The sequence below is a fragment of the Oncorhynchus mykiss genome, chromosome 16, assembly GCF_057628025.1.
Source record: "Oncorhynchus mykiss isolate SJ-2025 chromosome 16, ASM5762802v1, whole genome shotgun sequence".
NCBI lineage: Eukaryota > Metazoa > Chordata > Actinopteri > Salmoniformes > Salmonidae > Oncorhynchus > Oncorhynchus mykiss.
The window spans coordinates 9540001-9555000 of record NC_143037.1 but is presented as its reverse complement, the minus strand read 5'-3'; the positions used below and the strand labels follow the sequence as shown (position 1 = coordinate 9555000).

At 46.6% G+C, this 15000-nt stretch overlaps 1 protein-coding gene across 1 annotated transcript in view; it reads left to right on the top strand.

The window, feature by feature from the left end:
- LOC110492818 (voltage-dependent T-type calcium channel subunit alpha-1G-like) overlaps positions 1-15000 on the top strand; it is a 230248-nt gene that overhangs the window by 159501 nt on the left and 55747 nt on the right. Inside the window, 2 exon segments of the mRNA XM_090201677.1 lie at positions 1390-1479; positions 2278-2491. Coding sequence (XP_090057803.1) covers positions 1390-1479; positions 2278-2491 — 304 coding nt within the window.

Sequence of the window (15000 nt, the reverse complement as noted above, 5' to 3'; positions counted from 1 at the left end):
GTACCATTCACAACACAACCTGACACAGGTACCATTCACAACACAACCAGACACAGGTACCATTCACAACACAACCAGACACAGGTACCATTGACAACACAACCTGACACAGGTACCATTGACAACACAACCTGACACAGGTACCATTCACAACACAACCTGACACAGGTACCATTCACAACACAACCAGACACAGGTACCATTCACAACACAACCTGACACAGGTACCATTCACAACACAACCTGACACAGGTACCATTCACAACACAACCAGACACAGGTACCATTCACAACACAACCTGACACAGGTACCATTCACAACACAACCTGACACAGGTACCATTCACAACACAACCTGACACAGGTACCATTCACAACACAACCAGACACAGGTACCATTCACAACACAACCTGACACAGGTACCATTCACAACACAACCTGACACAGGTACCATTCACAACACAACCAGACACAGGTACCATTCACAACACAAACTGACCCAGGTACCATTCACAACACAACCAGACACAGGTACCATTCACAACACAACCAGACACAGGTACCATTCACAACACAACCAGACACAGGTACCATTCACAACACAAACTGACCCAGGTACCATTCACAATACTTACAGAGATGTTGTATATCCTCTACTTTCTTTCTAAACTGCCCTCGTGGAAAACTTGTTTGTGACAGATACTTGTGATGGTATCACAACCTACTGTAGGTAGCATAGCGGTTAGGAGCGTTGGGCCAGTAACAGAAAGGTTTGAATCTCGAGCCGACTAAGTGACAAATCTGACAATGTGCCCTTGAGCAAGGCACGTAACCCTAATGGCTTCTGTAAGTCACTCTAGATACGAGTGTCTGCTAAACGACGTAAATGTGTGATGTTCTCCCTCTCTCGCCAGGCTCTGATGTCTCTGTTCGTGCTGGCCTCTAAGGATGGTTGGGTTGATATCATGTGTGATGTTCTCCCTCTCTCGCCAGGCTCTGATGTCTCTGTTCGTGCTGGCCTCTAAGGATGGTTGGGTTGATATAATGTGTGATGTTCTCCCTCTCTCGCCAGGCTCTGGTGTCTCTGTTCGTGCTGGCCTCTAAGGATGGTTGGGTTGATATCATGTGTGATGTTCTCCCTCTCTTGCCAGGCTCTGATGTCTCTGTTCGTTCTGGCCTCTAAGGATGGTTGGGTTGATATCATGTAGGATGTTCTCCCTCTCTCGCCAGGCTCTGATGTCTCTGTTCGTTCTGGCCTCTAAGGATGGTTGGGTTGATATCATGTAGGATGTTCTCCCTCTCTCGCCAGGCTCTGATGTCTCTGTTCGTGCTGGCCTCTAAGGATGGTTGGGTTGATATCATGTGTTATGTTCTCCCTCTCTCGCCAGGCTCTGATGTCTCTGTTCGTTCTGGCCTCTAAGGATGGTTGGGTTGATATCATGTATGATGGATTAGATGCAGTGGGAGTCAACCAACAGGTATACAACACACACACACACACACACACACTCTGTTCCCTAGCGATACAGTAGCAGCTGTAGAACAAAGGCTTGGTTGGCCAGAGGCAGAGGAGTCTTGATTTTTACGTCAGCATTTCTGTCTGTGCTTCAGGAAACTTGTCATTGTTCTTCTCTGAGCTGCTTACTGTCCAACATTCTTCCGCATGCCCTGTGCACTGGATCTATGTATACATTTAGCTTTACTGATATACTGTGTATATAATAAACTGAATTATTCATGCATGGATTTATGCATTCGTATCTATGATTTAAAGTGTTGACTGGAGCAGCAGGATAGGTAGGTGTGTGACGGTGTCCTGGCATCTGGTAGTGTGTTCTTCTCTAGGTGGATAGAGACACACAGACACACACACACACACACACACACAGACACACAGACACACACACACACACACACACAGACACACACACACAGACACACAGACACACACACACACACACACAGACACACAGACACACACACACACACACAGACACACAGACACACACACACACACACACACACACACACACACACACAGACACACAGACACACACACACACACACACACACACAGACACACACACACACACACACAGACACACAGACACACACACACACACACACACACACAGACACACAGACACACAGACACACAGACACACACACACACACACACACAGACACACAGACACACACACACACACACACACACACACAGCGTTTGCCGTTAGAACGTCGCCACAGCGCTCGTTAACGTGTGTCTCCCCCTCCAGCCGCAGCTGAACCACAACCCCTGGATGCTCCTCTACTTCATCTCCTTCCTGCTCATCGTCAGCTTCTTCGTGCTCAACATGTTCGTGGGCGTGGTGGTGGAGAACTTCCACAAGTGTCGTCGCAGCCAGGAGGCCGAGGAGGCCAAGCGCAGGGAGGAGAAGAGACTGAAACGGATGGAGAAAAAGAGACGGAGTAAGGAGAAGGAGATGGCTGGTCGGTAGTCTTTCCACATCTTTCTGAGTCCTGCTTGTTTTGGTTTGATTCGCTTTGATTTGACCAAAGCCAAGCGATTGAGAGGGAACGCGTTAGACCTGAAGTCGCTGCTGTTTCTACTGTAGAAGTCCTTTTTCTTTCTATTTCCCCCCCCCCTGCTAGTTGTCCTCTCTCTGCCTGGTGGTCAGTGGTCACCCATTCTGGTCCTGGAGAGCTACTTTGGTTCCAGCCCACCAGTAACTGTAAAACCTGGATGAGTGTTAGTTCTGGGCTGGAACAAAAAGCACACACACATCGAGTCTCTCTCCAGGATCGGAGTTGGTGCGCTGGTCTAGTAGAATAGACACCCCGCCCCCTTTTCCTGCCTGGCCTATCATAGAGAGCATACTTATGACCGCCCCCTTGGAGCATGCCCAGTGAGTACTGGTGGGCGGGACTTGCATGATGTGGCACTTCCACAGGTAGAGGGAGGGGGGTGGGGTGAGGGGAAGGTAACGCCCCCTTCTATATCCCAACTCATTTCCTGCATATAGTTGTAGTACAGAGGGGTAGGTAGAACTACAAACCAAACTAGGAAGTGCCTAGATGCTGATCTAGGGTCTGATCTAATGGCTTCCTTCATATAGTAAAGGTTAGGGTTATACGATGGTCAGCAGATCCTAGATCTGTCCCCACCGCCCCTCCAGCTGTACAGGAACGGGTTACCAGACGCCCGATGTCGCCTCTCTCTATAGTAATTCCACTGCCTTCGAACCCCAGACATTGGACAAGAGAAGAGTTCATTCAGTCACTCTTACCCTCTCACACACATTCAGTCACTCACACCCTCTCACACACATTCAGTCACTCACACCCTCTCACACACATTCAGTCACTCACACCCTCTCACACACATTCAGTCACTCACTCACTCTCACACACATTCAGTCACTCACTCACTCTCACACACATTCAGTCACTCACTCCCTCTCACACACATTCAGTCACTCACACCCTCTCACACACATTCAGTCACTCACTCCCTCTCGCACACATTTAATCACTCACACAGAATGAACTCACTCCCTCTCACACACATTCAATCACTCACACAGAACGAACATACATTCAGTCACTCACTCCCTCTCATTCACTCCCGAACACACACGGTCTCTCTCTCTCACGCCTCTTATGCTCAACCTCTCACACACTTCTGTGTCTGTACAGACATGTAATATAAGACCCTTCATATCCATTGGTTTCTTTCTCAGTTTATAGTTTTCTATAGTTTTCTATAGTTTATAGTGTATCTATAGTGTGTTTATAGTGTGTTTATAGTGTATATCTATAGTGTGCTTATAGTGTATCTATAGTGTGTTTATAGGGTATCTATAGTGTGTTTATAGGGTATCTATAGTGTGTTTATAGGGTATCTATAGTGTGTTTATAGTGTGTTTATAGTGTATCTATAGTGTGTATCTATAGTGTGCTTATAGTGTATCTATAGTGTGTTTATAGGGTATCTATAGTGTGTTTATAGGGTATCTATAGTGTGTTTATAGGGTATCTATAGTGTGTTTATAGGGTATCTATAGTGTGTTTATAGGGTATCTATAGTGTGTTTATAGGGTATTTATAGTGTGTTTATAGGGTATCTATTGTGTGTTTATAGGGTATATATAGTGTGTTTATAGGGTATCTATAGTGTGTTTATAGGGTATCTATAGTGTGTTTATAGGGTATCTATAGTGTGTTTATAGGGTATATATAATGTGTTTATAGGGTATCTATAGTGTGTTTATAGGGTATCTATAGTGTGTTTATAGGGTATCTATAGTGTGTTTATAGGGTATCTATAGTGTGTTTATAGGGTATCTATAGTGTGTTTATAGGGTATTTATAGTGTGTTTATAGGGTATTTATAGTGTGTTTATAGGGTATCTATAGTGTGTTTATAGGGTATCTATAGTGTGTTTATAGGGTATCTATAGTGTGTTTATAGGGTATCTATAGTGTGTTTATAGGGTATCTATAGTGTGTTTATAGGGTATCTATAGTGTGTTTATAAGGTATCTATAGTGTGTTTATAGGGTATCTACACCGGTTGAATATCGGGATGGTTTTTGTTTTATTAAATCTGTCACGTCAAGCTTGTTATTTGTCTGTTGCTTGGAAACCTTTTCTTCACAGTTGTAACTGAAATGGTAAACATGTTGACAGATTGAGAGCACGTCTGAGTTAATGTATGTACAGTTAAGGTATAGCCCTTATGAATGGGCAGGTTTCAGAATCTATTGCTATCTTTTCTGGTTGACACAAGGGTTTTGGAGGAGTTGTTTTCCTCGTGTAGAGGTTGCTTGACTTTTCTGAAAGAGTTTAACTACACCAGAGTGGCTCTTTTTGTATTTCAATGATTTGTGACACAGATCTTTTGAATTTGGGATTTGAAAATAGGCGATCGACTGTTTACAAAATCTCCAACTGAGTCCTTGAATCCTGACTCCTTTATCAAGTGTATCAAGGAGCTCACACTGGAATAAGTTGAAAAGACTGAAGTATGTGCTCGACCCAGCGCTATCATATTCATCTATTATCCCGTGCCCGTCTCCCACTCGTCCCCCTGACTCTCTCTCATCCAATCCAGTGGGTTTTTTACCCACGCTCAGACTCTACCACAGCCTCTAGGTTTTCCTACCCACGCTCAGACTCTACCACAGCCTCTAGGTTGTCTACCCACGCTCAGACTCTACCACAGCCTCTAGGTTGTCTACCCACGCTCAGACTCTACCACACCCTCTAGGTTGTCTACCCACGCTCACACTCTACCACAGCCTCTAGGTTGTCTACCCACGCTCAGACTCTACCACAGCCTCTAGGTTGTCTACCCACGCTCAGACTCTACCACAGCCTCTAGGTTGTTTACCCACGCTCAGACTATACTACAGCCTCTAGGTTGTCTACCCACACTCAAACTCTACCACAGCCTCAATGTTGTCTACCCACGCTCAGACTCTACCACAGCCTCTAGGTTGTCTACCCACGATCAGACTCTACCACAGCCTCTAGGTTGTCTACCCACGCTCAGACTCTACCACAGCCTCTATGTTGTCTACCCACGCTCAGATTCTACCACCGCCTTTAGGTTGTCTACCCATGCTAATGCAGGGGGAAGAGAGTGTGTGTCACAAGCACCAGATGGTAGCAGAGCAGACTGTCAAAATATACAGGATCAACCCTCTCCCCCTCCTTTTCCCTCTCCTTATCCCTTTCTCTCCCTCTCTGCTTCACTCTCTCTCTCTCTCTCTCTCTCTCCCTCTCTCTCTCTCTCTCTCTCTCTCTCTCTCTCTCTCTCTCTCTCTCTCTCTCTCTCATTTCCCTCTCTCTTTATCCACCCCCGTCTCTCTCTCCCTCTCTCTCCTTCTCCTTTTCTCTCTCTCTTTATCTCATTCTCTCTCCCTCTCAATTTTCCCCTCTTTAATTCCATCTCTCTCCCTCCCCCTCTCTCCCTCCCTCTCTCGTTATCTCACGCCCTCCCTCTCTGCTTCCCTCTCTTTATATCTCTCCCTTTCTCCCTCTCCCTCGCCACTTACCTGTCTCACTCTCTTTGTCTCTCTCTCTCTCTCTCTGTCTCTCGATCTCTCTCCCTCTCCCTCTCTGCTTTCCTCTTTCGCTTTATCTCCCTCGCTCCCTCTCATTTTCCCTCTCTCTCTCTTTAATCCCCTCTCTCTCCAATTCCCTCTCTCTCAATTCATCCCCCTCTCCCTCTCTTTATCTCTCTCTCTCTCTCTTTCGCTCTCTTTATCATTTTCTCTCTCTCTCTCGCTCTCACTCTCTCGCCCTCTCCGTTTCCCTCGATCTCTCTTTGTCAATTCATTTAAATTCAATTTAAGAGCTTTATTGGCATGGGAAATATTAACAAAGCAAGACAATAAACAAAAGTGAAATAAACAATACAAATTAACAGTAAACATCACACTCACAAAAGTTCCAAAGTAATAGATATTACAAATGTCATATTTGTTCAAAATAGTTAAAGTACAAAAGAGAAAATAAATAAACACAGTTGAAGTCGGAAGTTTACATACACCTTAGTCAAACACATTTAAACCCAGTTTTTCACAATTTCTGACATTTAATCCCAGTAAAAATCCCCGGCAATAGGTCAGTTAGGATCATAACTTCACGGTGCTTCACAGTTGGCATGATGTCCTTCAGCTAGCAAGCCTCCCCCTTTTTCTTCCAAACATTCAACTTCAACTGTAGGTTATACTTACAATGGCGTTTATTCTTCCCTCTATATAACCCTATCCCCATTCCTCTCTATAGTTCTACTTCTATTAAATCCACTGAGACAGGCAGACAGGCAGACAGGCAGACAGACAGACAGATAGACAGACAGACAGACAGACAGACAGACAGACAGACAGACAGACAGACAGACAGACAGACAGACACAAAGACAGACAGACACGTCAGACACGACAGACAAGCAGACAGACACAACAGACATGACATACAGACAGATACAACAGACATGACAGACAGACAGACACAAAGACAGACAGACACGACAGACAGGCAGACAGACACGACAGACAGGCAGACAGACAGACAGACAGACACGACAGACACGACAGACAGACAGACAGACAGACACAACAGACAGACAGACAGACAGACAGACAGACAGACAGACAGACACAAAGACAGACAGACAGACACGACAGACAGACAGACAGACACAACAGACAGGCATACAGACAGACAGACAGACAGACAGACACAACAAGCCGACCCCAATTATGTGCCTTACAGCCTATTATTGTTGTTCTGTTTAATTGTATTAGGGAAGTCAGCACTGAGTACTCAAAAGGGTGTGTGTGTGTATGGGTGTGTGCAGGCGTGCATGTGCATTTGTGTGTGTGTATATGTGTGTGTGCAGGCGTGCATGTGCGTTTGTGTGTGTGTATAATTATCTAACACGCAAGCAAACCATTTTCTTTAGCTAAACTTGGCAATTGCCTCTTTTCACAAGCGACTTTGGAGGGGAAGAGAGGCGGAGAGGACGATAGTAGAGGAGGAGAGGAGGAGAGGAGGAAAGTAGAGGAGGAGGAGAGGAGGATAGTAGAGGAGGAGAGGAGGAAAGTAGAGGAGGAGAGGAGGAGAGGACGATAGTAGAGGAGGAGAAGAGGAGGATAGTAGAGGAGGAGAGGAGGAAAGTAGAGGAGGAGAGGAGGAAAGTAGAGGAGTAGAGAGGATAGAGGAGAGAAGAGGAGGAGAGGAGGATAGTAGAGGAGGAGAGGAGGAAAGGAGGAAAGTAGAGGAGGAGAGGAGGATAGGAGAGGAGGAGGAGAGGAGGATAGTAGAGGAGGATAGGAGAGGAGGATAGGAGAGGAGGAAAGGAGAGGATAGTAGAGGAGGAGAGGAGGATAGGAGAGGAGGAAAGTAGAGGAGGATAGGAGAGGAGGAGAGGAGGATAGTAGAGGAGGAGAGGAGGATAGTAGAGGAGGAGAGGAGGAGGAGTGAGGAGAGGAGGATAGGAGGAGGAGAGAGGAGAGGAAAGGAGGATAGGAGGAGGAGAGAGGAGAGTAGAGGAGGAGAGGAGGAGGAGAGAGGAGAGGAGAGGAGGAGGGGAGGTGGATGGTATAGGAGGAGGATAGGAGTAGAGGAGGAGAGGAGGAGAGGAGGGGAGGTGGATGGTAGAGGAGGAGCAGAGGAGGAGAGGAGTAGAGGAGGAGAGGAGTGGAGGTGGATGGTAGAGGAGGAGGATAGGAGGAAGGAAGGATATAAAAGAGGGGATAAGGGAGAGGAGAGAAAAAGAGATGGACATGAGTCAGTCAGGGTGTAGGGTGTGTGTATATGTGTGTGTGCAGGCGTGCATGTGCGTTTGTGTGTGTGTATAATTATCTAACACGCAAGCAAACCATTTTCTTTAGCTAAACTTGGCAATTGCCTCTTTTCACAAGCGACTTTGGAGGGGAAGAGAGGCGGAGAGGACGATAGTAGAGGAGGAGAGGAGGAGAGGAGGAAAGTAGAGGAGGAGGAGAGGAGGATAGTAGAGGAGGAGAGGAGGAAAGTAGAGGAGGAGAGGAGGAGAGGACGATAGTAGAGGAGGAGAAGAGGAGGATAGTAGAGGAGGAGAGGAGGAAAGTAGAGGAGGAGAGGAGGAAAGTAGAGGAGTAGAGAGGATAGAGGAGAGAAGAGGAGGAGAGGAGGATAGTAGAGGAGGAGAGGAGGAAAGGAGGAAAGTAGAGGAGGAGAGGAGGATAGGAGAGGAGGAGGAGAGGAGGATAGTAGAGGAGGATAGGAGAGGAGGATAGGAGAGGAGGAAAGGAGAGGATAGTAGAGGAGGAGAGGAGGATAGGAGAGGAGGAAAGTAGAGGAGGATAGGAGAGGAGGAGAGGAGGATAGTAGAGGAGGAGAGGAGGATAGTAGAGGAGGAGAGGAGGAGGAGTGAGGAGAGGAGGATAGGAGAAGGAGAGAGGAGAGGAAAGGAGGATAGGAGGAGGAGAGAGGAGAGTAGAGGAGGAGAGGAGGAGGAGAGAGGAGAGGAGAGGAGGAGGGGAGGAGAGGAGGAGGAGAGGAGGAGGAGAGGAGGAGAGGAGAGGAGGAGAGGAGGAGAAGAGAATAGTCAAGGAGGAGAGGAGAAGGAGAGGAAGATAGTAGAGGATAGGAGTGGAGGAGATGAGAGGAGGAGAATAGCATAGTAGAGGAGGAGGAGGAGGAGGAGAGGAGGATAGTAGAGGAAGAAGATTGGAGGATAGGAGAGGGGGAGAGGAGGAAAGTAGAGGAGGAGGAGAGGAGGATAGTAGAGGAGGAGAGGAGGAAAGTAGAGGAGAAGAGGAGGAGAGGTCGATAGTAGAGGAGGAGAAGAGGATGATAGTAGAGGAGGAGAGGAGGAAAGTAGAGGAGGAGAGGAGGAAAGTAGAGGAGTAGAGAGGATAGAGGAGAGAAGAGGAGGAGAGGAGGATAGTAGAGGAGGAGAGGAGGAAAGGAGGAAAGTAGAGGAGGAGAGGAGGATAGGAGAGGAGGAGGAGAGGAGGATAGTAGAGGAGGATAGGAGAGGAGGATAGGAGAGGAGGAAAGGAGAGGATAGTAGAGGAGGAGAGGAGGATAGGAGAGGAGGAAAGTAGAGGAGGATAGGAGAGGAGGAGAGGAGGATAGTAGAGGAGGAGAGGAGGATAGTAGAGGAGGAGAGGAGGAGGAGTTAGGAGAGGAGGAGAGGAGGAGGAGAGAGGAGAGGAAAGGAGGAGAGGAGGATGAGAGAGGAGAGTAGAGGAGGAGAGGAGGAGGAGAGAGGAGAGGAGAGGAGAGGAGAGGAGGAGGAGAGGAGAGGAGGAGAGGAGGAGGAGAGGAGGAGGAGAGGAGGAGAGGAGAGGAGGAGAGGAGAAGAAGAGAATAGTCAAGGAGGAGAGGAGAAGGAGAGGAAGATAGTAGAGGATAGGAGAGGAGGAGATGAGAGGAGGAGAATAGCATAGTAGAGGAGGAGGAGGAGGAGGAGAGGAGGATAGTAGAGGAAGAAGATAGGAGGATAGGAGAGGGGGAGAGGAGGATAGTAGAGGAGGAGGAGAGGAGGAGATGAAGAGGAGAGGGGGAGGCGAGGAGGAGAGGTGGAGAAGAAGAGGATAGTTGAGGAGAGGAGGAGAGGAGGGAGGAGGAGGGAGAGAGGAGGAGGAGAGGAGGCTAGTAGAGGAGGAGAGGAGGATAGTAGAGGAGGAGAGGAGGATAGTAGAGGAGGAGGAGAGGAGGAGAGGAGAGGAGGATAGGTGGAGGAGAGGAGGAGGAGAGGAGAGGAGGATAGTAGAGGAGGAGGAGAGGAGGATAGGTGGAGGAGAGTAGGAGGAGAGGAGGATAGAAGAGGAGGAGAGGAGGAGGAGAGGAGGATAGTAGAGGAGAAGAGGAGGAGAGGAGGAGGAGAGAGGAGAGGAGGATTGTAGAGGAGAAGAGGAGGAAAGTAGAGGAGGAGAAGAGGATAGGAGGAGGGGAGGAGGATAATAGAGGAAAGGAGAATAGTAGAGGAGGAGAGGAGGAGCAGAGGAGGAGAGGAGGAGAGGAGAATAGTAGAGGAGGTGCAGAGAAGGAGAGGAGGAGAGGAGGAGAGGAGGGGAGGTGGATGGTATAGGAGGAGGATAGGAGGAGAGGAGTAGAGGAGGAGAGGAGTGGAGGTGGATGGTAGAGGAGGAGGATAGGAGGAAGGAAGGATATAAAAGAGGGGATAAGGGAGAGGAGAGAAAAAGAGATGGACATGAGTCAGTCAGGGTGTAGGGGATGAGAGGAGGAAGGGAGATGTGAGGAGGGAGGGAAGTGAGGATGATAAAATGAGGTTGCACTTCATCCATGTTTCTCAAATGTCAAAGTTTTAAGGATTGGGTTAAGTTTAGATATTAACACTGAATGGTTAAGGTAAGGGTTAAGGTTTGGGTTAAGTTTAGATATTAACACTGAATGGTTAAGGTAAGGGTTAAGGTTTGGGATAGGCTAAACACAAGCATCTCAAAAACAACTTTCTATTGTTGGATTCGAACTTGCAACTTTTGGAGTAAGAGGCATTAACTCTGCATGATTAACGTAATGGTTAAGGTCCCATCGTCATCGACAAATATTTTTGGGGCTCCCGAGTCGCAGAGCGGTCTAAGGCACTGCATCTCAGTGCCAAAGGCGTCACTACAGTTCCTGGTTTGATTCCAGGCTGTATCATAACCGACCGTGAGTCCCACAGTGCAGCGCACAATTTGCCCAGCATCGTCTGGGTTTGGCCGGGGAAGGCCGTCATTGTAAATAAGAATTTGTTTTTAAGTGACTTGCCTAGTTAAAATAAAGGTTAAATAAAATTAAAATCCTTTGGCCCTTTGGGATCAGAAACAGATGCCCCATCCCGTCCACAATGCCCTATCAAAATCAAAATTGACTTGAAGAACCTACACCGCTCACTGTTGCCCCTAGTGGCCAGTTTCCACGTCATCTCCCGACGTCCTCAGACATGGATGGACGTCGAATTCTGACTTGTATCACAGGTGACCTGACTGGGTCAATCTATACTTTACCTAACGAGCACACACACAGGAGGCTTATGGTGACACTCTGATATTCTCCCCTACCTAGTGGTGAGACGTATAGATGGAGAAAGGGAGGCGGAAAGGTTGAGGGAGGGAATCAGAAATTCAGGGAGAGTCAAATAGGGGGGGAGCGAGAGAGAGAGACTGAGAGAGATGAGAGACACAGAGAGAGAGAGAGATGAGAGACAGAGAGAGAGAGAGAGATGAGAGACAGAGAGAGAGAGAGAGAGATGAGAGACAGAGATAGAGAGAGATGAGAGACAGAGAGAGATGAGAGACACAGAGAGAGAGAGATGAGAGACAGAGAGAGAGAGAGAGATGAGAGACAGAGAGAGATGAGAGACAGAGCGAGATGAGAGAGAGAGATGAGAGACAGAGAGAGATGAGAGACAGAGAGAGATGAGAGATGAGAGACAGAGAGAGATGAGAGAGAGAGAGATGAGAGAGATGAGAGAAAGAGATGAGACAGAGAGAGAGAGAGATCAGAGATCACTGCCCACAAAATGAGGTGGAAACTGAGCAGCACTTCCTAACCTCCTGCCCAATGTATGACCATATTAGAGAGACATATTTCCCTCAGATTACACAGATCCACAAAGAATTCGAAAACAAATCCAATTTTGATAAACTCCGATATCTACTGGGTGAAATTCCACAGTGTGACATCACAGCAGCAAGATTTGTGACCTGTTGCCACGAGAAAAGGGCAACCAAGTGAAGAACAAACACCATTGTAAATACAACCCATATTTATGCTTATTTATTTTATCTTGTGTCCTTTAACCATTTGTACATTGTTAAAACACTGTATACATATATAATATGACATTTGTAATGTTTTTATTGTTTTGAAACGTCTGTATGTGTAATGTTTACTGTTAATTTTTATTGTTTATTTCACTTTATATATTATCCAACTCACTTGCTTTTTAATGTTAACACATGTTTCCCGTACCAATAAAGCCCTTGAATTGAATTGAGAGAGAGAGAGATCAGAGAGAGATGAGAGAGAGAGAGAAAGAGATGAGAGAGATGAGAGACAGAGAGAGACAGAGAGAGAGAGAGAGAGATCAAAGAGAGATGAGAGCCAGAGAGAGAGATCAGAGAGATGAGAGACAGAGAGACAGATGAGAGGAAGAGATGAGAGAGACAGAGAGAGAGAGATCAGAGAGAGATGAGAGACAGAGAGAGACAGAGAGACAGAGAGAGAGAGAGATCAGAGAGAGAGATGAGAGAGAGAGAGAGAGAGACAGAGAGAGAGAGAGAGAGAGAGAGAGATCAGAGAGACAAAGAGAGATGAGAGACAGATAGAGAGAGATCAGAGAGAGATGAGAGACAGAGAGACAGATGAGAGAAAGAGATGAGAGAGACAGAGATGAGAGAGACAGAGAGAGACAGAGAGAGGTATGGGAGACAGAGAGACAGAGAGAGGGAGAGATCAGAGGGGGAGAGAGAGATCAGAGAGAATGAGAGACAGAGAGAGACAGAGAGAGGTATGGGAGACAGAGAGAGGGAGAGATCAGAGAGAGAGAGAGATCAGAGAGAGATGAGAGAAAGAGATGAGAGAGACAGAGAGATCAGAGAGAGATGAGAGACAGAGAGAGACAGAGAGAGGAATGGGAGACAGAGAGAGGGAGAGATCAGAGAGAGAGTGATCAGAGAGAGATGAGAGACAGAGAGACAGATGAGAGAAAGAGATCAGAGAGAGACAGAGAGAGAGAGATCAGAGAGAGACAGAGAGACAGAGAGAGAGAGAGAGAGAGATCAGAGAGAGATGAGAGACAGAGAGAGACAGAGAGAGGTATGGGAGACAGAGAGACAAATCCAATGTTGATGGGTGAAATATCACAGACTCGTGACCTGTTGCAACAAGAAAAGGTCAACCAGTGAAGAACAAACGCCATTGTAAATACAATCCATATTTATGTTTATTTATTTTCCCTTTCATACTTTAACCATTTGCACATTGTTACAAAACTGTATATACATTGAGGGAAAAAAGTATTTGATCCCCTGCTGATTTTGTATGTTTGCCCACTGACAAAGAAATTATCAGTCTATAATTTTAATGGTAGGTTTATTTGAACAGTGACAGACAGATTAACAACAAAAAATGTATGAACTGATTTGCATTTTAATTTAATTTAAGTTTATTTATTTTCCCTTTCATACTTTAACCATTTGCACATTGTTACAAAACTGTATATACATTGAGGGAAATAAGTATTTGACCCCTCTGCAAAACATGACTTAGTACTTGGTGGCAAAACCCTTGTTGGCAATCACAGAGGTCAGACGTTTCCTGTAGTTGGCCACCAGGTTTGCACACATCTCAGGAGGGATTTTGTCTCACTCCTTCTCCAAGTCATTAAGGTTTCGAAGATGATGTTTGGCATCTCGAACCTTCAGCTCCCTCCACATATTTTCTTTGGGATTAAGGTCTGGAGACTGGCTAGGCCACTCCAGGACCTTAATGTGCTTCTTCTAGAGCCACTCCTTTGTTGCCTTGGCCGTGTGTTTTGGGTCATAGTCATGCTGGAATACCCATCCACGACCCATTTCAATGCCCTGGCTGAGGGAAGGAGGTTCTCACCCAAGATTTGACGGTACATGACCCCATCCATCGTCCCTTTGATGTGGTGAAGTTGTCCTGTCCCCTTAGCAGAAAAACACCCCGAAAGCATAATGTTTCCACCTCCATGTTTGACGGTGGGGATGGTGTTCTTGGGGTCATAGGCAGCATTCCTCCTCCTCCAAACACGGCAAGTTTATTTGATGCCAAAGAGCTCCATTTTGGTCTCATCTGACCACAATACTTTCACCCAGTTGTCCTCTGAATCATTCAGATGTTCATTGGCAAACTTCAGACGGGCATGTATATGTGCTTTCTTGAGCAGGGGGACCTTGCTCAATCCTTCACGGCGTAGTGTGTTACCAATTGTTTTCTTGGTGACCACAGTCAGCTGCCTTGAGATCATTGACAAGATCCTTCCGTGTAGTTCATGGCTGATTCCTCACCGTTCTCATGATCATTGCAACTTCACAAGGTGAGATCTTGCATGGGGCCCCAGGCCGAGGGAGATTGACAGTTCATTTGTGTTTCTTCCATTTGGGAATAATCGCACCAACTGTTGTCACCTTCTCACCAAGCTGCTTGGCGATGGTCTTGTAGCCCATTCCAGCCTTGTGTAGGTCTACAATCTTGTCCCTGACATCCTTGGAGAGCTCTTTGGTCTTGGCCATGGTGGAGAGTTTGGAATCTGATTGATTGATTGCTTCTGTGGACAGGTGTCTTACAGGTAACAAGCTGAGATTAGGAGCACTCCCTTTAAGACACCTGAGAGCCAGAAATCTTTCTGATTGAGAGGGGGTCCAATACTTATTTCCCTCATGAAAATGCAAATCAATTTATAACATTTTTGACATGCTTTTTCTGTATTTTTGTTATTGTTATTCTGTCTCTCACTGTTCAAA